The 24,675-nt window shown below is 41.4% G+C and overlaps 3 protein-coding genes across 14 annotated transcripts in view; 1 reads left to right on the forward strand and 2 right to left on the reverse strand.

The window, feature by feature from the left end:
* LOC100331694 (bromo adjacent homology domain-containing 1 protein) overlaps positions 1-16,261 on the reverse strand; it is a 34,764-nt gene extending 18,503 nt beyond the window's left edge. For all 5 annotated transcript variants that reach the window (XR_015518924.1, XR_015518928.1, XM_087298751.1 and 2 more), the window contains exon 1: positions 16,225-16,261. The gene's annotated coding sequence lies outside the window, so the exon portion shown is untranslated. The remainder of the gene's footprint in view (positions 1-16,224) is intronic.
* On the reverse strand, positions 1,780-5,191 carry ora6 (olfactory receptor class A related 6). Its single transcript, XM_087298943.1, has one exon. The coding sequence runs from the start codon at positions 4,978-4,980 to the stop codon at positions 3,976-3,978; it is 1,005 nt and encodes a 334-aa protein (XP_087155069.1). The 5' UTR covers positions 4,981-5,191; the 3' UTR covers positions 1,780-3,975.
* A 403-nt stretch (positions 16,262-16,664) lies between the features above and the next one.
* The window catches only part of mgab (MAX dimerization protein MGA b), a 60,742-nt gene continuing 52,731 nt past the window's right edge, over positions 16,665-24,675 (forward strand). For all 8 annotated transcript variants that reach the window (XR_015518868.1, XR_015518869.1, XM_087298627.1 and 5 more), the window contains exons 1-2: positions 16,665-16,775; positions 23,636-24,495. Coding sequence is in view for 4 of the 8 variants with exons in the window: in XM_087298623.1 (XP_087154749.1) it covers positions 23,687-24,495 (809 nt within the window). In the remaining 4 variants the exon portion in view is untranslated. The remainder of the gene's footprint in view (positions 16,776-23,635; positions 24,496-24,675) is intronic.

Here is a 24,675-nt window from a genome sequence, read left to right on the forward strand (position 1 = left end):
AATCTGCTGCATCTGACGCTATTGCTGTGTCTTTAATATTATACCACTCGGGTTGCAATCCAATAGAACTAGTAACTATAAGCTACTATAGTAACTATATAGTAATTATAAACGACTATATTTTTCTCTTCAGTATTAATAATAAATCGATTTTTTTAAATCACCAGGCGATCCTCCTTTATTGTCCCGCGACCCCTCGAGGGGTCCCGACCCCCACTTTGAGAACCCCTGAAATAACACACCCCTGCCATTCAGCCCGACTGCTATACTCATTCATTCATTTTCTTTTCAGCTTAGTCCCTATTAATCATGGGTCGCCACAGTGGAATGAACCAACAACTATTCCAGCATATGTGTTACACAGCGGATGCCCTTCCAGCTGCCACCCATCTCTGGGAAACACCCATACACACTCATTTACACACACACACACTCATACACAAGTCAGTGTAGTTGATCAGTTCCCCTATAGCGCATGTGTTTGGACTGTGGGGGAAACCAGAGCACTCGGAGGAAACCCACACCAACACGGGGAGAACATGCAAACTCCACACAGAAACACCAACTGACCCAGCCGAGGCTCAAACCAGCGACCTTCTTGCTGTGAAGCCACAGTGCGACATCCCTGAGCCATGGTGTCAACCCTAGCATCTAAATTGTATGCCTGAATGAATCAAGATGTACACCAAAAATGATGAAAATCCTCCATTATTAATAATAACTGTTTATTATATCAGTTATCCTCAGAATCCGAGTGAAGTACAGCCATGTACAGCAGCACAGTGATCATCAGCAGCTGCTGTGAAGGGTTTATTCTGCATAACACATCACACAGACGGACATTATGCTGATTATCACACAGCTACTGGCCACAAAACTCATCTATTAGACACAAACACTGCTCTGAGCTTTATTCCTTCACTAACTCTAGAATCATATTCAGTGTTCATATATACACGTCACTTTTACTCAAACAGCAAGTCTTTCTGACAGGAAATGACACAGGCTTCTCCCAGCAGATAATAAGGCGATGTACAAGAGTATTTCCCTGCATTTATTAAGTCAGAATTCGGCAAACTCTACACTGTAAAGATATCTGCTCATGAACAGCTTCTGCATGTTTATACAGAAACAGGCTACTGGTCAAGATGATTAGTGGTGCTCAGATGGGTCTGTGTTTAGTTTAATCAGCTGTTATCAGACAACTACATACCTTGGAATGTTGTGATCGACCAATCAGAATCAAGTATTTCATCTGAGCCAATGGTCAAGTGGTTTGTACGTTGACAGCACTGAGGTGTCCACGGCTGATCCTTCCCCTGTCTCTCCTCTCCACGCTGTCCTGTCTGTAATCACCACTGTCCTATCACAATAAAGCTGATAAACCCCGAAAATAATTATTAAAGAGAGAATCAAGTGTTTTAGAGAGCCGCATCCTGATGGTGCGCTCACCCTAGACACGGAGGAAGAGTCAAGCGCCAGCGACTGAACTCAGCATGAGCTCACAGAGCTGCTGCACCTCTGAATGGATCTAGTGAACTCAGACACGGCGCCGAATGAATCTACACTGTTTATCAGCCTTCCTAAAGCACATAAACACAGCTATTCTCTCAATAACATCCATGTTAGCCATTTAGCAATGAAGCTAGAGTCACCGAGCAGACAGAAGCCCTGCCCATGACATGAGTCCACATCTATTTTGAAGTGAATTTCACACACGAATGAAACAAACTTGATCTGTGAATGAAGAGAGTTAACTCAAAGTGTCTATTTACACTTCAGTATCACAATTTATTCACACATGCTGCATCTGATGTGAACGCAGCATGACAGTTCATGACATAAAAGGGGCAGGGCTATTAGTCCTTCAGCCCGAGGCTGTCCGTCATTTAGGGTGGAGCTATTAAGCTATCAGGCATGTAGGGTGGGGCTATCACTAATTTGGGGCGTGGGTATCAGTCCTTTAGGGTGGAGCTATCAGTCCTTTAGGGCGGCGCTATAAATCATTTAGGGTGGAGCTATCAGTGCTTTAGGGCGGGGCTATCAGTCATTTAGGGCGGGGCTATCATATTTTTAAGTTTGGAGCTATCAGTCCTTTAGGGTGGAGCTATCAGTTCTTTAGAGCAGGGCTATCAATCCTTTAGGGCAGCGCTAGTAATCATTTAGGGTGGAGCTATCAGTCCTTTAGTGCATGGCTTTCAGTCATTTAGGTTGAAGCTATCAGTCGTTTAGGGTGGAGCAATCAGTCATTAAGGGCGTAGCTATCTGTCATTTAGGGCGTGACTATCAGGCATTTAGGGTGGGGCTATCACTAATTTGGGGCGTGGCTATCAGTCATTAAGGGTGTGGCTATCAGTCATTTAGGGCGCGGCTATCAGGCATTTAGGGTGAGGCTATCACTAATTTGGGGCGGAGCTATCCGTCCGTTAGGACAGGGCTATCAGTCCTTTAGAGCGGCGCTATTATTCATTTAGGGTGGAGCTATCTGTCATTTAGGGCGTGACTATCCGGCATTTAGGGTGGGGCTATCACTAATTTGGGGCGTGGCTATCAGTCATTAAGGGTGTGGCTATCAGTCATTTAGGGCGCGGCTATCAGGCATTTAGGGTGGGGCTATCACTAATTTGGGGCGGAGCTATCAGTCCGTTAGGACAGGGCTATCAGTCCTTTAGAGCGGCGCTATTATTCATTTAGGGTGGAGCTATCAGTCATTTAGGGTGGAGCTATCAGTCCTTTAGGGCGGAGCTATCAGTCATTTAGGGTGGAACTATCAGTCCTTTTGGGGCGGAGCTATTAATCTTTTAGGGTGGAGCTATCAGTCCTCTAGGGGCAGAGCTAATAATCCTTTAGGGTGGAGCTATCAGTCCTTTAGGGCAGAGCTATTAATCCTTTAGGGTGGAGCTATCAGTCCTTTAGGGCGGAGCTATCAGTCATTTAGGGTGGAACTATCAGTCCTTTTGGGGCGGAGCTATTAATCTTTTAGGGTGGAGCTATCAGTCCTCTAGGGGCAGAGCTAATAATCCTTTAGGGTGGAGCTATCAGTCCTTTAGGGTGGAGCTATCAGTCCTTTAGGGTGGAGCTATCAGTCCTTTAGGGCGGAGCTATCAGTCATTTAGGTTGGAGCTATCAGTCCTTCTGGAATGGAGCTATTAATCTTTTAGGGCGGGGCTATCAGTCCTTTAGGGGCAGAGCTATTAACCCTTTAGGGTGGAGCTATCAGTTCTTTAGGGCGGAGCTATTAATCCTTGAGCGTTGAGCTATCAGTCGTTTAGGGTGGAGCTATCAGTCGTTTAGGGTGGAGCTATCAGTCATTTAAGGCAGGGCTATCAGTCAGTTAGGGTGGGGCTATCAGTTATTTAGGGTGGAGCTAGCAATACGTTAGTTTAGGGCTCTCTGTACTTTAGGATGGAGCAATCAGCGGGTACCTCGTTTCTGCTCTGCCTTCATCTACTCGTCAATCTTCCTTCATTTTGTTAGTAATTTTCCAACAATCCAGTCGCTCGGTTCCCAAAGACAAACATTATTTCTCATGTCAGGACTGTTTAGAGTGAATGCATCCCACAACAGAGGACAAACACCATCTTAACTTCTGTTTCATGATGACTTTAAGTATGACAATGTGAGCTAGCAAAACAAACACAGAACATTTAGATTTCAAGACAAATGTAATGTAAACACACCCCTGTAATAATCCTCCGCACTACAAGAGCTTTACACTGAAGAGGGCGAAGATCCAGATGTGTCTGCTCCATCATCATCATCATCATCATCATCAGTGTGTGTGATGAGGAGGAGGAGTGTGTGTCTGTGTGTGTTTGTGAGTGGATGATGAGGAGAAAACAAAGCGTGAGGAGAGAAGATTCAGGTGTCTCTGCTCCATCATCATCTTCTGTGTGCGTGTGTGTGCGTGTGTGTGTGTGTGTGTGTGTGTGTGTGTGTGTGTGTGTGTGTGTGTGTGTGCTCCTCTAATAATCCTCAGCAGTATAAGCGCTTTATGCTGAAGAGGTCGTTGCCGATGCCGTAGACGTACGGGCTGAGTGCGGTGTAAATGGTGGTGATGAAGAACTCCACCTCCGCCCACAGAGGGAAGCTGTAGGGGTCAAAGGCCAAATGCAGGAGCAGATACACACTCCAGTCCAGCAGGAAGAGCAACATGGCCGCCAGGATGGCCAGCGTGCTGCGCAGGAGAGAGGAGTGGTGGTGATGAGGGTGGGGCTCCTCCGCCTCTCGAACCCGCACGGCGCGCTGCTGCGCCAGCAGGACCCGCACCATCAGCACACTCGTCACCGTGACGACCAGCAGCGGCAGCACCACACACACCAGCAGGAACACGTACTTGTAGATGTGTGTGAGACACGGGGAGGAGGACGGGCACTGGAAGAAGTCCACCGGGCAGCGCTCGAGCGAAGAGTTGGAGACACTCCAGTGTGTGTTAACCAGGAGCGTGGGCAGACCGAAGGCGAGCGCCACACACACACACAGCACACACATACACACCGCCCAGCGCAGGCTGTCCAGCAGCACGGGCACGTTCACATGCGAGAACACGTCGTGGAGCTTCTGGTGACGGTAGATGCTGATGAGTGCGGTGAAGAGCACGCTGCAGACCTCCCCGAACACCGTCAGGAAGCGCAGCGCGCGGCAGGAACACACACCGATGCAGGACGGAGAACACAGCAGCAGAACATCATACACATCCACCATCACCAGCTGCTGCAGGTTGGCGGAGCACAGAGCCAGCAGGAACAGCTCGAACGACTTCAGGTGTGTGTGTGTGTGCAGGATGGAGACCAGGAGCAGTGTGTTTCCCACAACACCAATGATGGAGATGAAGAGGCGCAGAGAGAGGAGATTCACCTGTATCTGCTCCATCACCATCACCTGTGTGTCGTGTCTGTGTGTGTGTGTGTGTGTGTGTGGATGAGAAGGAGGAGGCGGAGTGTGTTTCCCACAACACAGATGACGGAGAAAACAAAGCATAAGGAGAGGAGATTCAGCTGTTTCTATGTTTATACTAATCTCTAAACAGGGCTCGAAATTAACCTTTTTGCTTGGTAGCACCGGTGCTTCTAACTTTAAAAATGTAGGCGCATCAGGCAAAATTTAGTCGCACCCACCAATTATGAGCACCGTTACTACAAGTTTTATACAAACATATTTATTGCATTTGAAACCAACAGTAATCAAACTAACAAGCAAAAAAAAAAAAAAAAATATATATATATATATGCAAGCGTGAGGAAAATATGTCTCAACGAAATCCCGTTATCACAAGAAAAAAGATTTTTATAACATAACTGAGTGACCAAAGCATACACGGAGCGCTCACCGGCCCTGCACACACTGCTGGACATGAATGAATCTGTTAAGGGTATAACTGTGCTGTTCTCACGGGTGCTGTCTGATATTGCACTGATGCTTTTGACATATACTGTACCTTATTATATGCATACGTCATGTTAATAGCAATACTTTTCATGAGTAGCGATGTTAGTTTACTCAGTGTAAGGCCGTTTGTGATGGTGTAGATGGTGTTTAATTTTACATATAGCTGCCACTTGCACGGCGGACAGCATCTGGCGATTTATATGAAGGAATAAACAGAAGCTCTCGTGCTAGATGTGGCAAACAGTTACCTGAAAACTCCATCCCACAGACTTTTCACAGCGGACTTGAAGCCAATGGAAGTCTTCTACTCCTGGAAAAGTGTAGATGGTGGATTAACATTCAGCACATGATCACCAGTACGTTGTGTCATTATTTGTGACTAGATGGTTTCTAAAACTAAATCTGTCAGTGGTATCTTCATTCTCATCGTCAGCGCTTTACAGTTTTTCGCAGTAGCAGCTCTCTCTGTCATCCCAAGCCAGAAGGCATTGACTGAGTGATTGACAGCTGATGATTCAGTGCTAGAGCAATGGGCCAATAAGAAGAGCGTGAAGGCGGGACAAGCATTACGGTCTTGGATTTGTTTACTGCAGCAGGTTGACATGGCAACTGTTTTAAACCATTCCTGAGCGCTGCGTTTCGCCTTTCAAGTGCAGACAAAGAGCTTAGAGATGCAATCTGCGTGAATGTCGCAGAATGTGGTGAACATTTTGCAGTAAAAACGGGTCGCACACAACAATTTTAAGCACTCGCAGAAATGCTCCCAAATATATTTTAAGGGTGCATATGCGACCAAAATGGACGCAATTTCTAGCCCTGCCTAAAGTTGGGTCAGTATGGAAAGCACAGATAAAAGAAAGCAGTGATTTCCAGATGTACTCTGACTTGAGTTTCACTGCAGACTATATGAACACAAAATATTGGATGTTTTGTCAGGAGCAGAGATGGGCCGAGGATCACCAACAAATACGAGAGAAAATGACTGAGATGTTCAAACACAATGCTCCTCAGAGCAAGAGAGGAAGACATGTGGATATTTCACCTTCAACAGTGCAGAACATCATTAAAGATTGAAGGAATCTGGAGGAGTTTCAGTGCGTAAAGGACACGAGCGCAAGCCTAAGCTGAACAACCGTGACCTCCGACCCCTCAGGGGGCGCTGCATCAAGAGTCCTCATTCATCTATAAGCCAGATCAGCACATGGGCTCAGCACTACTGCGGGAAACCTTTGTCAAGCACCACAATACAGAGTCACATCCACAAACGCCAGTTAAAACTGCACTGTGCCAAAAGGAAGCCCTATGTTAACGGTGTCCTAAAGCACCGTCCACTTTTCTGGGCTCAGAGGCATCTGGGATGGACCATCACACAGTGGAGATGTGTACTGTGCTGTGATGAAGCAGTGTTTCAGGTGTTTCTGGGAGAAATGGACGCCGTCTGCTCCAGACCAAAGAAGAAGAGGATCATCCAGACTGTCACCAGCAACACGTCCAGAAGCCAGGCTCTAGGGTTGTGTCAGTGCCTTGTGTCTTGGCAAAGGTAGCCTGATCCTGCTCTGATGCTCCATTAATGCTGAACAGCACAGGGAGATTCTGGAGCTCAATATGCTGCCTTCTGCTCCAGGGACGCCCATGCAGAGTTCAACAAGACAATGCAGAACCACATTCAACTCACATTACAGAGTCATGCTGCGGAGGAAGAGGAGACAGATGCTGGACTGGCCTGCCTGCAGTCCCGACCTGTCTCCAATAGAGAATGTGCGGTGCAATTTAAAGTGCAAAATGCCACAATGAAGAGCCTGTACTGTTGCTCACCTTAAGACTTGTTTGCAGGTAGAATGGGACTGAATAACTCCTGAAACACTTCATCACTCGCTGTCTACAGTCCCTAAACGCCTTTAAGTGTTGTGAAGAGCTGTGGTGTAAAGTAACTATTTGCAAATACTCAAATGACTGTAATTGAGTAGTTTTGCTCAGAAATTTAAAAAATGTGCACTTTTATCTACCCTTGAGCACATGTTTACTGCAGAATCTGTACTTTTACTCCACTGCTGTCCTTCAACCTGCAGTCACTACTGTATTTTCTCTAGTCTATATGGATTAGAGAAATCAGTCCTGTGATTCCTGTCCAATCAAATCACACACAGAAGGTAAATCACATCATAACGAACTTCTTCAAGACATGTGCACTTTACATTGCAGCAAACTGTTTGGAAGCATTAAAAGTGTCTAAGAAGATGTTCAAAATCTTTAGACGCATTGACCCAGAGACTGTTTAGATCAGGGATGCCCAAACACAGTCCTGGAGGGCCGATGTCCAGCAGATTTGAGCTCCAACTTGCCTCAACACACCTGTACAGATGTTTCTAGAAAGCCTAGTATAAGCTTGATTACGATTAGCTAGCCCAGGTGTGTCTAATTGGGATTGGAACTAAACTTTGCAGGACACTGGCCCTTCAGGACTGAGTAAGAGCACCCCTGGTTTAGATGCATGTCACTGATGAGAAGATGATCAGTTTGATGATCAGTATTTACTGTACGATGACCGAAATGGCCTTAAAGGGCCATGAAACCCCCTCGTTTCAGCAGGGTGTTTTCACACCTCTACTTTGGAAAAAGTCAGAAAAGTGGGCGTATCCAGCTCTGTTTAGGGGGGAGTGTTGGAGGAACTAAAGTGGGATGGTGTGGGAGTGTCTATTTGGGCACGCGCGAGTTTCAGTCAAAATACACACACATGAGAAAGTGATGGTGTTTAACCTACAGGGACATCTGTAGTCGAATTATTTGCCAAATTATTAAATGGTGGACTTTAACTGCAGTTTGGCTCTTTCATTCAGGGAATTCATTCATGCCCCTCGCGACAAACGCGATATTTGATTTGAGGATCTGCTCTAAGCGTGTATTTTTCATGCAATGTTTGATACCGCACGGCGAATGACAGAAAAAAAACTCTGCATTTCCCGGAAACTTAGATGGTCACAAAATGCGGTGCTGTGTATGCACTCAGTGCAATAGTTAACTTAATTCGATACGAACAAACTGAATAAACAAAGAGCACTGGTCGCTCACTTACCAAATCTGTAGAGACAGGACAATCACCAGCAGCTAGAGCCGCGTCTTTATGAAGAGGAGACTAACGTTACAAGCGAATCCGGATTTCAGCGTTTGCAGATGCGAACAGCTCTTAGGTAAACAATGTTCCTCCTTAGACACGCAAGTTATTGTTGTAGAGCGTCGCGTACACTGTTAATCCACACGTGACTCCAGATGAGCTCTCACAGAGAGAAAATGAAAACGAAACTTAATGGCAGCAAACTATAAAAGCAACACTTCACGCTTGTTTTGCCAACACAACGTGGCGTCTCTGTCGTCTAAACACTGTGACAGTAATGAATATTAATGAAGTTGCACAATAGAGCGCGCTGATTGGTTTGAACCAAGCTTTACTCATGCATTAATGCATCACACTGTAAGACGTAATAAGACACACTCTGGCACAGACGTCCAGTCTGCACGCTGGAATACACGCTATTATGTCATGACCGTGACGCAGCTTCAAAAATTTGTTTCAAACCGGAAGTACGAATTTGCTTGAAATAACGCAAAAACAACCAATTTACACTTTTTAGTGAAATATAGGTGTCCTAATAGTGTTTTTAGCAGTGTGGGACACATATACCACTGTCAACAGCTCAACACATGTGTTCTGGTGTTTCATGACCCTTTAAACACCCAGCAGACACAAGACGTCAACATGCTGCCAGATTAAATGTTGTGGAGACGCTGCATTTTGTTTGGAAATGAAAATCGGGTTTACATCAGAACTTAACGTCAGCCCGATGTCAATGTCCAACCTAAAACAAACCAAATATCAACGTCAAATGATGTTACAGCTTGATGTTGTGTCGACGGAACCGCTATGACGTCTATCAGATTTAGAATTTTGGTTGCCATAAGTGATGTTTTGTAGACAAATTTCGGGAGGAGCATGCGCAGAAGTTTCAATATCGAATACATCATTGACAATTATTCCATCATCAAATCAGTTCTTGAGCAACCCCTATATATACCAAAGCTGTCTTACCTGCAGCATCTCACGACTTTAGCATCCCTCCACCACCCCGTCACCTCACCTCTTGCATTGCATTCCCGGGGGGAGCGTTCTGGGGCCGGGCTAGATACTTCGCTCGAATCCCAACTTCTCTTTGTTTCCTGACAAGGGGAATAACTCGAGTTGGGGTGTCTCCTCGAGCTCAGAGCCCTCCCCCCGGACAGCACGCCAAATATGCTTTATACTTAAACGAATGCAAGTGTGAACTCGTGAACTGATGAATAAATGTCAGTATTTGACGTCAATAGGATGTTGGTTTAAGATGTTGGCTCGACATTGGATTTTGGTCACTTTCTAACAACCTAAAATCAACCAAATATCAACGTCATTATTGGACATCAAAATAATGTTGTCCTTAGACGCTGGCTAGACATTGAATTTTGGTCACCTGACATCACAACCTAAATCTAACCTAATATTAATGTCTTATGACATTGTGTGCCTGCTGGGCAATAACTAAATGCACTACAGAATGTTACGTTTACACACATCCACAAATGACATGTAAACGCATCAACTTTCCACAGCGTAATACTCACTACTCTTGAGTACTTTTAAAAGGGCTACTGTTTACTCACACTCTGAGAAATATTTACAACGGTTTTACTCTACTCACTCTACATTTTTAGGCAAGTAATGCTACTTTTACTTAAGTATGCTTTTTCAGTACTCTTTCCACCACTGGTGAAGAGAAAGGCAACATTACACAGTAGTAAATGCTTCACTGATACAATGTGTTACAGGACTGGAATACTTGTTTATTCAGAAAACAAACAAACAATAAATGTATTTGTGATGGAGGATGATGATGGTGTGTGTGTGCATGTAAATGTATTTGGTGTGTGTGTGTGAGGATGATGATGATGGTGGAGGAGTGCAATAATTGTCCCCTCTGAGAGCTCCAGATCTTGATTTCTCCACGGAGATCGGCACGTCTGCATCGCTGAAGTCTTGACTGACAGTAAATATGAGCTTCGGCAGCAAACGAGCAGAGCGGCTTTCATTAAATTTAATTAAAAACACTCACCTGCGTCATGTGTTTGCATGCATGACAGCTTGAACTAATCCAGCGAATGTGATCAGCAATAATATATAGGCAAGGCAGATCTGTTTACGCAGCACATTTCACGCGCAGAGGCAACTCACTGCTTTACATGAACCAGAATAAACGAGGCAGGAGATACAACAAGGCCAAGAAATAATTCTGTGCAGTTTGGTTTTGTTCATAATGTGTTTTGTTATGACTCTGTATTAATCTGTATTGTGACTCTAGATTAATTCTAAATGTCTTAACGATGGCAGAGAGATCGCCTTTCACTCATTCAGATCACATGTATGAAAGCATTAAGGCTTTCCTGTGAAACATGATGACAGAAGACATTGTGCTGGGTTATTGGGGATGCATTATTGAACTCAGTGTAAACTGCACGATTAATCATTAAAAGATCAGGATCTCAACACCCACGCAACATCACTTACAAATGATGCTGATTTGCATGTTTATTAATCCTGCCAATCTCTGCATTCAAATCTGTGTTTGAACAACGCAACAATCAATAAAGAGATTGAGTCTTTAGTCTTTTGAGTTAGTTGTGAAGTTACAAGCAGTCAAACAACACGGCAGTATTGGGAGAACAGTCTAGAGCAGGGCTATTCAATTGGCGGGCCGAATCCGGCCCCCGAGGCACTTTGTTCCGGCCCTCCAAACAGTGTGACCAAGACATCAAAAATAAATTTAGTTCAGTCCACAAACGGCCACTATAGTTTTGAAGTTACGTGCATCTGTTTAGTAACAGCACGAGCTGCAGTTAAAGGCTGCACAGAGTCATCATGAGCAAGTGGTGCGGCAGCCGAAAACATGTCCGTAGAAAAGGCTATTTGTAGAATGCACTGATATTGTAAATAGGGATGCAACGATTAGCCGATTTCACTATTAACTGCGCTTTATTTTGTCACACTTTATTAATCATAAAGTCTTCTCTAAGCCGCATTTCTGTTGCATGGAACAAAACAAAACCGCTGCAAAATGCCAAGTTGCCTGTGCGCTAGTTTTAAGTTTGAAGTACACCGAGGCTAATGCGCACGCACACAGGATTAACTACAGCAGCGGGATTTCCCATATCACGTCTTATCCGCTTGCAAGTTTGTTATTTCTAATGTAAGAATATATGACAATATGCGGGCGCCAGCGGAGCAATGCGCTTGCGTCTTTCTGGGCGCACGCAGTAGAAAACATCCCACGGTGAGAGTTGCTTTCAGTGCAATGTACACAAAAGATATGTTTGACGAATTATTATTAAAATGATTACGTATGCATGAATGCAGATGATAACAACAGTTAATCTAAATAGCTATTTACCTAATATAAAGCTTGAATTTACATTAGAGGTGATAACCGTGAAACCATGATTATTCTTCAGACTATATAAATGTACAACCAAAATCTATAATTGTTGCATCCCTCATTGTTATGCAGTTCAAAACATAACATGAATGTGTCTGAATGTAGAAGAAGCCTACTTCAGCAATGCACTGCTTCTGGGGCCTGTTTCAGAAAGCAGGTTAAGTTAAAACTCAGAGTAGTTTAACCCTGAAATGAGAGAAACTCTGGGTTTTCCGTTTTAAAATGGCAGGTTTGTTAAACTGGAGAAATCAGGGTAAGTCAAGCCTGTTTCTAAAAGAGAGTTAACTTTAACTCAGAGTCAGTTACTGTGGTAACTTACTCTGTGAACCTAACCTGGTCCGGAGCAGGTTTTATTCTCTAAACTCTGAGTTTTTGTCAGTCTCCTCCCCTTTTTTAAAGATGAAGCTGTATTTCTCGCATTAGTCTTACATTTCCACACACCTATTTTAGAGCTCATTTTGGAGATGTGCATAAAAAAGATTGATGGAAACGTCATGATTCACATAACTTTTGACAATACGCATAATAAAACATGTGCATAACTGAGTAGGTTAAACTTTTATTTGATAAGAAAAGATGCGCAAGAACTACGAAGGAAACACTTAACAAATTACAGTATGTACATTAAAAAATGGTTTGTTAGAGATGATGATGATGATGAAAATGTGTGTAAAAGGACAAACCAGAAGACTGAGCACACTGCAGCACATCTTAAATGTTGTTTTGGTCATTCTAAAATGCCTTAACTGTTTCAGTATTAGTGTATATTATTAATTACCTCCGAGCGTCTGGAGTGTGTCAAGATCTCCGCGTCTGGCTTCAAACGCCCCCACGTGTTCATTGTGTGTCAATTGTCTTCTGAGGCGAAAGTACATTAATTAAATAAAAAATCATTGATGCAGCTTCTTCTACCGCAGTAATTCTGTTTTTACTGTTGATATTTGGCGCAAGTTAATCAGGAAGTGACGTTTGTGTTCTCTTCGACTCTTTGGATAAAAACGCTGCTTTATTTTTAGGCGTTATTCGAGTTTTGCACAAATTAATGTAATAGCCTATATTTTGATGGAAACACAGCTATTGCCTACATTTTTGTCACACACAGAACAAAGTCACGTACGAGGCTTGTCCTTTTTTTTCATAAATAATTAACTTTCGACATGTACTGTTACTAGAATAATGGGATTATTAATCTGTCTAAATTATTTTATTACTGCTTACCTTCTTAATGTTATATCAACCTCTATCACTTGATCAATATAAGGCAGACACACAAGTGCACTGCTAAATCTATTAAAACTGATAAACGTGTATAAAAGTTTAGAAAAAAGTATAAACGTCACACATTACATTACTTATTTTATTATACTTACATTACTTATTTTATTATACTTTTATTATACTTAAAATTAAAAATTCTGCATTAACTTGGGCAGCTGTTTTCCCACGCTGTCTCTGTTTCACTGATGGCTGCTTCTTTTTAAATATATACACTCATATTTGCTATAACTTTGCATGAGCAGATCAAGTTCAGCTGGAGAAAGAAATGCTGATCTCTTTTTTTAAGATGTTGCCATAGTCACTCGTAATATCTGCGCTCCATTGATAATGCCTTTTTATAGTCACGGTGTGCGCGCTTAACTCTGAGTTGGTCTACTCAAAGTTGATTGACCCAACTCAGATCAGCTGTTCTGAAACCGAAAACTCTGAGTTTTTAATCTCTCGGTAAATCAACTCAGAGTTCAAGTTTAAACTCAGAGTTGTTTGAACCTCCTTACTGAAACGCCTCTGTTGTGCTCTGAAATACAACATTTAAATGTTTGTAAAAACAAAAAAAGTCTATTGTACAATGCACTGATATTATGTAGTTTCAGTATACAATATATTAACATTTTAATGTAGAAAAAGCCATTAAGGGGGTCTTATGGAGCAAAAATATACAGCATATGGGCTCTTATATGCTGTTGTATCATCACTCATATAGATTCATTTGTCTCCGGCCCTTCATTTGGGATGCTTTTCATGAACCAGCCCCAATGACAAATTAATTGAATAGCCCTGGTCTATAGTTTAGAACATGGATTCTCAACCGGTGGGTGACCACTAGCGGGCCTCAGGGATCCTGCATGTGGGCCGCAAGAATTCAGAATCTAATTTATTTAGCAACTCCATTATTTTGCTGTTTTGTTTAATTAGTTAATTCATTCATCTTCATTAATTTTAGACATGGCATATACTGTATGTTGTACAATAACAGAATGTGAAAAGTAACTTGCCTGAAAGGTGTTTTTAAACTAAATATTTCAATATTTAATATTTCAAGAGTATTCAATGGAATTTATTGAAACTACATTATTTCATTTATCAGAAACAAAAATATAACAGCATTACTCATCATAGACAATATGTACACAATTCATTATTGTTTTGTGTGCCACCGCAAGATTTGGTGTGGCCTTACTTGGCCACCTTTTAGAACATTTTCTGAGGGCGCCACTGATCATCCAGCAATGACACATGAAGATTTATGAGTGAGTAACTGAATCATTCATTGCGGATGAGAGTAGAATAAATATGGGTTGCACAAATGATGATGTTAGATTTCTACATTTAGCTGTATTAGCAACAGTAGGAGTAACAGTGAGTTTCTCACAGCACTGAATATTTTAGTTGATTTTTATTCAGCTGATCATTTCTTCACTCTATTTGTAATAAAATTACAGCTTCTCAATTCTGTTTGTTAATACCAAAAGTGTCTTGCAGTGCTGTTTCTGTAATGGAAAGTAGATGACTTTTGTCTCCTCCCCTTTCTGGCTGATTTGAAAAACGGTCCAATCCATGACTAAAACAACAAAATGAGAGATCTGTGATCCGTCACACCACTATGTAAAACACAGCTATCACACATCAAAATCTTTAATTCACTCATTCGAATCACACTGAAATAAATGCTTTAAACTAGTAAAATAGGGAGTTAAATTATACATAAAATTCCTATAATATAAATAATACAACTATTTAAAAACTAATTAATTTCACAGCAGGGCCAGTACTTTAGTCTTTAACTATATATTACTACACTGAACACAACACATGATGGCCAGTATTATTAGAGCACTAGCCTAATTGTCTTTAAGTCAGTTATTTCTGTCTCAGTTTACATGTTTTAGTTCAGTTTGGCTGATTAACTTAGTAATTAATCATTAAATTGCACACACACACACACTCAACACGATGGCCAGTTTAGTTCCCCTATAGCGCATGTGTTTGGACTGTGGGGGAAACCGAAGCACCCGGAGGAAACCCACACCAACACAGGGAGAACATGCAAACTCCACACAGAAACACCAACTGACCCAGCTGAGACTCAAACCACAGACCTTCTTGCTGTGAGGCTACAGTGTGACACCACTGAGCCACCGTGAAGCCCATTATAGAAACATTTCATATTAATTAATGCTTTCAAATGATTAATATTCATTTTATGATTTACAAAATATGTATGTGCCTAATGTGTATATTTTGTGTAATATACACATAAGCTTGCCTATATTATATTAAAAAGATTGCATTTACATATAAATATTTATATATAGTAGACATTAAATTTCTTTTGATTATTTATTAATTTTATTTTTGGCTTTATTAATTTCCCTTTATTAATCTGGAGTCGCCACAGCGGAATGAACTGCCAACTATTCCAGCACATGTTTTACGCAGTGGAAGCCCTTCTAGGTGCAACCTGTCACTAGGAAACACCCATACACACACACACACACACACACACACACACACACACACACACACACACACACACACTATATGGTCAATTTTAGATTACCCAATTACCCTGTAGCACATGTATTTGGACTGTGGGGGAAACCGGATCATTATATGTGCAGTGTGTGAGTGTGTGTGTGTGTGTGTGTGTATTTATACAGATATTTACACAAAAATGAATTGTGATTAATCATTTGAAAGCAATAATATTAATAATTATGATTTAACTGTAATAGTAACTTCAAGAACAGCAGAAATTGTAATATATCTTATAATTACTTTGTTTTATTTTGATAATTTATTGTTATTTGACGTTTCCTTCATAAAACTGTATATACAGAATATTTACACAATGGGAAGTAATTTATCTGAGGCGGACAGGAACCTTCCCTAAGGATTATAACTTGAAGACCAGTTTAAATGTCTTTTAAAACACTATTATCAAACAGGATTGGGTTAGCTGACCAAGTTAACTTACTATTTTACACACACAAACCAAAAAACTGCACAAAAGATTACAGAAATGACCAAATTCACAACTCACCGCTGTCGTTTTCCCTCCAATACTGTGATGTCATTTCCGGGAGGAGGACGCCGCGAGGATATAAACAAAAGCACTAGATAGGGACTTAAAAGAATAAAGTGGACTTATAAAGTTAAAATCAATTAAATGTGAGTTTTGTTAGATAAATTGTGATAAGAGGACGAAAAAAAATTAAAAACTTCATAATAAACTCTTATAACGTTAAAAGTAAGCACGGCTCCTCAAAACGTGAATAAAAAAGAACTATTTACAAATTAATAAGCGCTTTGAAATATAAAAGGCGCCGTGATTCTCCACATTACCATCAGATGCGCTAATAAACTGCAGGAACAGCTGTTTGTTGTATCTGATGAGCGCGGTGAGACACCGCTGAGTTTAGGAACGCCGCGCTATTGGTCCAGCGGGAAACAGCATGAGCGGGAGCGGTTACAGAGAGTGACGTCACGTGGTCACAGAGCGCGCCGGAGCAGTTGGTTCAGGAGACTGATTTCGGTTGGGAATCACGAGTTTACCGACAAACACCGGACAGAAAATGACGGAGACAGAGTGAGGTGAGTGACTGACGGCTCAATGCGGGGTTTTAGTGTGCTGAAAACACGCCTGACAGACTCCACGAGCCTGGGCTGCAGGGTGACTAGTGCTAGTTAGCGACTAAACTAACTGCAAGTTGAGTGCTCTGTGTGTGCGAGTCCTCTGCCATGACCACTGTTTGTCTCTTAGTTTAGCTTTAAACATCTTCCAGTCCGCGTTTCATGAAGAGCTTGTGTGCTGGTGTGTTTGTAACGTTCAGAAACAGCAGTGATCGCCATGTTGACCGTTCAACAGCCGCTCACCAGCGTGTGTAAACTCGTCGCGTTCGCTAACAGTATCGATGTTATGGTGTGGGAAGATGCATGGAATTATTACATCTAGTGTTGTCTGTGTGGCAGTGCATATTTTAGTATGTAGCTTTACTTTGTTGTGTTTCATTTCTTTGCGCAAACAAAACATGTTCATAACAATGACTGTTGCAGACAGGTTTTCTGAATTCTCGTCGGGCATTGGTCAGCTACACTTGAAGCCCCGCCCACATCCCGCGCCATTGGTTGAATTAGATGTGAATTCGACGCCATTTTCTAAAATCGCATTGTTCTGTTTTAGTGCGAGTGTGTTTATGTGCAGATGAAGCAGCACAGTTGTGTTTTTATTCATCCAGTAATTAATGAAATGGTTGATTGCGGATTAGTACAGCAAATGCGTTTGATTATGAGGAAGTCTGTGTGTTTGCAAGAGCATTACTGATGATGTTTACTGATATATTTTAACTGCTGCTACACAACACACAGATCTATGATTACGTCACGCTCCGTTCTGGAGCAACATGAGTTCAGTAGCTTTTTAATTCAAATGCTAGTCTTCTAGGGGTCAACCAATTTCAAGACAGACTTTTTTCACTGCGTTAAAAGGATATTCACAATAAAATGAACATGTCCTCATCATTTACTTGCGCAAGTGGTTCTAAGCTGTTATGAGTTCTGCTAAGCACAAAACAAATTATGCTGAAGACTGCTGTAGGGCTGGGCCATATGGGCAAAATATCATATCCCGGTATTTTTAGGTGGAATGACGGTATACGAAATATATCTGGCATTTTCCCATAAACGGTTACGTGTGAGTTAAAGCCTTGTTAAAAATTTATTACACATTTTTTGAGCAAAATATAATTCAAACACAGGGGTTTTCCTCCCTGTTTACAAGTAAACAGCTGCACAAAAATAACAGCGGTACAAAATCTTTAATAAATAAATACAGTTCAGGTTTTTCCTCCTGCTTAACACTGCAAATAACAAAGTAAACAGAACCATAGAAAACATAACTACATTGTCAGAGCGAAAAAGGAGCACACTTAAATAGTACCACAACAAACAGTATTTCAGGATAGAAAATAATTAAATCAGCTGTATATGTTTTTTAGTTACACATGTATTTATTGTGCACAATTATTAAACAGTGCACATGTCGAAGATATCTAAAGATAAGTCTTTAACTCCATGTAAAAAAACTTTTTCTTTTACTAAACTTGTGTTTGACTAAATATTTAATACGGAGATGAAAACGAAAAAACTATGGATTTGAGAAATAGTGTAATAGTTTGAGAGTGCTGTGATGAAATGCTGGTTAAGCATGTAAATGCAAACAGTCATTATAACAGAGCAGAATGCAGAACTAAATGTGTGTGAATGTAAATATAAAGAAGAGACCGTCGTGTAATAAATACTGAACGTATAATCAGTGAATGTGAGGTGGTGTCACTTTCGAAATGTGCTATAAATTCCTCCTGTTTTGGCGTTTTTTATTCTTTTGAACACACTCAGGTGCTGCTTGTCAATTTGACAAGGCTTCTACGTTCGTTCTTGCTGTTAATTGCGGAAGAAATGATGGATAAAAGGTTTCTGATAAACCGATGTGACAGCTGCAGGCGCAGTGTGACATACGTACTCGCAAGGCGGAGTCAGATGCATTCATTTTGAACTAATCTTTTGTTTGACTCATGGAGTGAATCGTTTATTTGCGCATGCGCACATTTGTGCTAGTGGAGCTCAAGTGCAGCCTTGGAGTGGTCTGTTTTGAGCAGAATGCGCATGTGTGGCCTCAAACCATACCAATATGAATCATATTGGATATTACCTTACATTACATTATTATGATAATTAGAATTAGAGCTGGGCGATATGGCAAAAAAAATTGTCACGATAATTTTTTTCATATCAGTCGATATCGATATTTATCACGATAAATGTTAAATCTTTATATCTATCAATTATATAAGATTTTCAGCATGCCAATGGCTTTGTGCAGCTGATTTAACACATTTAGTGAAATGTTTTAGCTGTCTGACAATATAAATAATAAAATAATAAACAAAAGAACAATTTTAATTCAACATTTACTTGTTCAAGTTTTCAACAACCAAAGACATTACCTACAAGTAGGGTTGTAACAATATACCGGTATGACGGTCTACCACGATTTGAACGTGCACGATTATCATACCATGAACAATTGCATATCAACAGTTTTAACCCTTAAAGACCGAGACAGCCGCCCGCGGCTAAAATTAAGTATTGCTCTTAAATGTTTAATAACTTTTGATCCGCTGATCCGATTCATACAATTCAAAGATTGGCATAAAGAAGAGAATCTCAGCTTTCCAGTGCTGTATCACATAACATTCGCAGACTTTCAGAGGCTCCGGAATCAGTGCGGTTACGTCATCAACATTTGACAACGCTGATTTGACAAAGAAACGCTCGTCACTGTGTCTCCGGACAAACCAGACATGATACATTGATGCATTGTCCCTCCTCCATGCCCAGATTGGTTCAAACTCGCTATATCATAACCAATAAGCATAGGTTTCGCTTTTGTTTGTGGACCAACAATGAGCTTTTTGAACAACACGGAATGAGAGATAGGCATACATTTATGCGCGGCTAAATAAAACGCAAAAAAAAGTTTTGCATGAAATAATTCTCATACTAAGTACTTTTGCATGCACAGCAGCACAGAAACATGACAAAACAGTGACACAGCAAAGACGAACTGCTGCTCTTGCTGTTTCCAAAAGACGCAAATGAAGATGCAGCTGTTTGTCTGCATTGCAGACAACCACATCCAAATCCATATCCACAGACAACCATATCCATGCTGGCACATAAAACCTAAGGATGTTCCATATTGAATCTAGTTTCGTTATGTAACTATTTATAGTATAGTAAATATTTATATCTATTTTTTACTGAGGATTTGCACCATATTTATTTGGACTTTATTTGGACTTTGACACATTATTTATTATTTTCTTATTTTTTTATTTGTTCATTGTAAGTGGTGTTGTTTATAGTAACTGAAAATATATTATTTGGAAAAAGTCAAATTTGCTTCACTGTTCTATTATTTTGTAACATACCGTATACCGCGAAACCGTCAAACCGTGGTATTGTTTTAGACGATTATCATACCGTAAAAAATTCATACCGTTACAACCCTACCTACAAGTCATTGGATATTATTGTTCATCATCAGAAAAAAATAAAAAAACGATTTGGAACAATGTGAGTTAATAGTCACAGAATTTTCAGTTTTGGGTGAACTCTCCTTTTAATGGTAAATATGGTGAATTTAGTGTGAAATATACTTTAATGTATTTTATTTAGGGATGCTAATGATTACTTGATCTATTGATTGTCGATAATGCTTTAATTGATAGACCTTATCGATGACTGATTAAGCATGAACATGTAAAGGTTTAGTTCTGTTTGCGCTGTGAGACGCATCCACGCATTACATCAAGTGTGTGCAGTTTACCTTACTTATGCTGTCACTTGAAATCCCATATTGCGGGTCGCATAAAACCTTGTTATGCGCATATCTCCGATATATCCGCCCGTGTTTTAACCAAATTTATCTGACAGAGTAGCACGAATAGGTCTAAGCAGACTCTCAATTTACAAATCGCGCATCACAACGAAAACATGCGGGGAGCCTCTTCATTTACACAGCCAGCTTCTGAGCTCCATCCAAGTTTATTCTTTCGAGGTAACCCAAGAAATCTATCAGTGCTGCGAAAAGACTGTCCAGTTCATGCTGCTCAGACCGCGCTTAATTAATAAATTAAAATGAAACCGTGAAAATAGTTTAATGGATTGTTTTGGCGCCAAAGCATATAGCGGGCTTGTGTTAAAGCGCTTCACCTCAGATGTTATTCATTCCTCTTGTTTATGCTGTAGATATCTGACCAACAAAATATACATCAAAATTAAGCTACACATTATACAAAATGAAATTCGTTACTAAAAGACACATTTTCAAGGAAATACGTTTATTTTTATTTAGTTCGTGTCTGCCTTAAACAACTGCGGGTGGATGATGCTTCGCTCCGTGGAAAAAAAAGCTGTTGCTGTTGTAAACGTCTGTCATATATTTGCTGCATTTTTAATATGTCATTATTTTAAAGATTATGTCTTCAGCATCTGATTTCTCCTCTGTGATTATGTGCTTTAAATATATAAAGGCTGGTTCTTTTACCGTCGATGAGAGACAATATTACAGATTTCAAAACACATTTTATTATTAAAAAGGAAACAGCTTGACATCAAAAGATCTTATTATTGTCTTAACAGATACCCTTAAATGATGCAGGCTGTAGTTTACAGCAAGCATCATGTGTTCACTGAGATGTGATAGAGATTGTGTCCTCTGTCATGTCTTTCGTCTGTCTTTTCATGTTTTTTTTTTTTCTCGTGGCACGGCTTTAGAAAACGATGACATGAGACTCTGCTGGGTAGCTGCGCTGATTTGCCAACACTTGTTTATGTCTGTAATTTCTTAGCATCTTTATAAGGGTGGTCTTGTTTTACATGGTGAAACAGGTCGTGGTGTTGCCTGCTCTTGATAACACGAGTCGTCTAAGCAGTTTGCAGTGCATGTTGCTCTGTTTTGTGTCGGATAGGGAAAAACTAAGTAGCTCATGAAGTCTAGTGACGTTTCTTGTCAACAATGTCTGTGACTCTGACCTTTTTTACCTTATTTCTTTCTTACTCCTTTCAGTGCAACTAACACTGTATGGGTGTAAACTTGTACAGCGTGCAGCAGTCGGAAGGGCAGGCTGCAAAATGCTTGTGCAACGTTACGCATAGTGCGTAAATATTATCGAGCAATTATCGAACTGTCATTATCGTTTTATTGAAAAATTTTATATCGTGATAATTATCGACATCGAATTATCGCCCAGCCCTAATTAGAATCATATCGATATATATCCCCAGTACCTGATATATCGCCCAGCCCTAGACTGCTGCAAACAGAAGACATTGACATCCAAAGTACATTCTCAGAAATAAAAGTATGTGAGCTGTCACTGAGGTGGTACCTTTTCATAAGGAACACATTTGTACTTGAAGGGTCCATATTGGTACCTCAAAAGTGTAAATTAGTACCTACAAATGTTAAGAGGAACACTTTTTTACTTTTTAGGTACTAATATGTACTCTTGAGGTATTAATATGGACCTTTTAAGTACAAATTTGTACCTTTTGAAAAGGAACCACCCCAGTGACAGCTCAGGTACCTTTATTTCTTAAAGTGCAGGAACAGTAAACACTGTCTGTCTCTCCAGCATTCTTCAGAATATCTTCCTTTGTGTTCAGCAGAAGACAGAAACTCACACAGGTTTGGAACAGGATGAGTAAATAAAGAGTTTAGATTTCTGTGTGTGCTGTCCATTTAATTAAATTATTGAAAATTCCAGAATTATTGAGATGAATTGACTCTTTTGTGAGTTGTCTCTTTGCACCTTTAAATAACAAATTGAAAACAATCTCAGCAAGCTGGCATACACACACAATGCCCTATAGTATGTAACACACACACAGCATAGAAAACAAACTTTAGATGTTGTTGGCGCATGCTGTTTATAAACTACAGCAGTAGTGGAAGTAGAGAAACGCTGTACAGCCATAATACACACACAAACACACACACACACACACACACACACACACACACACACACACACACACACACACATAATGAGTCTCTCACTCTGGCCAGGTTGGATGTGCATGTGTGTTTAAGATGGTGATCTGCATTTGATTGTTTGTCTCCACTTGGGGCTATTAAACGCATTACAGTAATTAGATTAAACAACCGCAGTTAGACAGGTATTTAATTATTGCCACAGACCTAGTGATCACATTGTGGTATGTGTGTGTGTGTGTTTATATATTTACTGCAAGCCAAGGATGCCGTATTAATGCTCTGTGTATAGGAAGAATCAGATAACCAAGAATGCAAACATTTTATTATGTAGAGTCAGGTGAAGACAGCGCTCTGATTGGTTATTCAGCAACGAATGAGAGTGCAAGAATGAAAACAGATGTACCCAAGCAAAATGTTCTGTGATAGTCAGTATATCTGTAATCTAGTGTGCTCCATTAACAGTGACAAAACTCACATGTAGAACAGATAACCCTGATATAAGCATCCAGTCTTTCACGTTCGCCTAATGGTTCATTGATTTTTGCCGTCTCCTCATACTTCAGTTTCTTATCAAATCTTCTGACCAATCAAATCCTCCCTAGTGTCTGGCATGCCCCGCCCCCTTCTTCTCATTGGATGTTTATTTCATGTGCTTGAGCTCGACCACTCATAATGGCAGAGCTGTGAGAAACACATCATGCTATTGGCTGATTTTTTTAAAAAGGGGAGGAGCTACTCCATCTTCATGTTTCAATTGAGATTATACCAAACATCCAATACAAATTGCTCATGTCAAGGCTCTTTCGTTGAAGCAGCTGTAAATAAGACAGTAGTATGGTTATTGCTCTGTCTGTTTGACCTCACAGATGACTGATTTCTCTTGTTTTTCCAGCCGTTTCAGATGCTGTAATCTCACTAATTCTGCCAGATCTGCACTGGCCTGATGTTTGAGCATCCTGCAGCCATGGAGATCACAGCAGAGGGAATGCTGGGAAATCATGACACTGTTAAATGCACAAACCCAGCGGATTCCGGAGCTTTAGTATCCACAGAGGGCCGTCCCAGCAGGGTTATAGAGGCGACCCTGGAGAACGAGTCAGTCTGGAGCCGCTTCCACAGCCTAGGCACGGAGATGCTGCTGACGCCGCAGGGCAGACGCATGTTCCCCTGCTGCCGCTTCCGCCTGCGCGGGCTGGACCCCGACCTGCAGTACTTCCTTCTCATGGACATCGCTCCGCTGGATGATCTCCGACACCGGTTTAACGGAGAGGCGTGGGAGCCGGACGGCCCGGGTGAAGCTCATCTGCAGAGCCCCGTGTGTTTCCACCCTGACTCTCCGGCTGTGGGCCAGCACTGGATGGACAGCCCGGTGTCCTTCTACACGGTGAAGCTGACGCACGACTCCTGCGAGCGGGAAGGCGTGCTCCTGCAGCCAATGCACCGCTACCAGCCGCGGTTGTACGTGGCTCCGGTGAGCGCCTGTCTAGAGCGGGCCGTCCCGCTGAAGAGTCCTAATGTGCACATGTTCACCTTCCCTAAGACTGAGTTCTACGCGGTGACCAGCTACCAGAACCCGCAGATCACCCGGCTGAAAATCGACTGCAATCCCTTCATGCTGGCGTTCAGAGAGGATGAGACCAGCGCTCGCCTCATTCAGAACAAACTCAAACTGGCTCTGACGCCAGCGCGCACACACACAGCCAAATACACCGCTGACAACCACACCACCTCTGACGGAGAGCAGCACCTCAGGTGAGGGAAATGACCTTATCATTGAGTAGAGCTGCACTGGAGTTTGCTAGGTTTAAGTGTCAATTTACAAAAAATCCTGTCGATTAATTGTGAACCTTAATGTGAGATGTGTCTGCTTCATGACGTGCAGATTACACTCAGAACTCAAGCACTCCCACACAGAGAAAAGCTTTGTTCGGT

The sequence above is a fragment of the Danio rerio genome, chromosome 20 (genome assembly GCF_052040795.2).
Source record: "Danio rerio strain M-AB ecotype USA chromosome 20, GRCz13ab, whole genome shotgun sequence".
In the NCBI taxonomy this organism is placed as follows: Eukaryota; Metazoa; Chordata; class Actinopteri; order Cypriniformes; family Danionidae; genus Danio; species Danio rerio.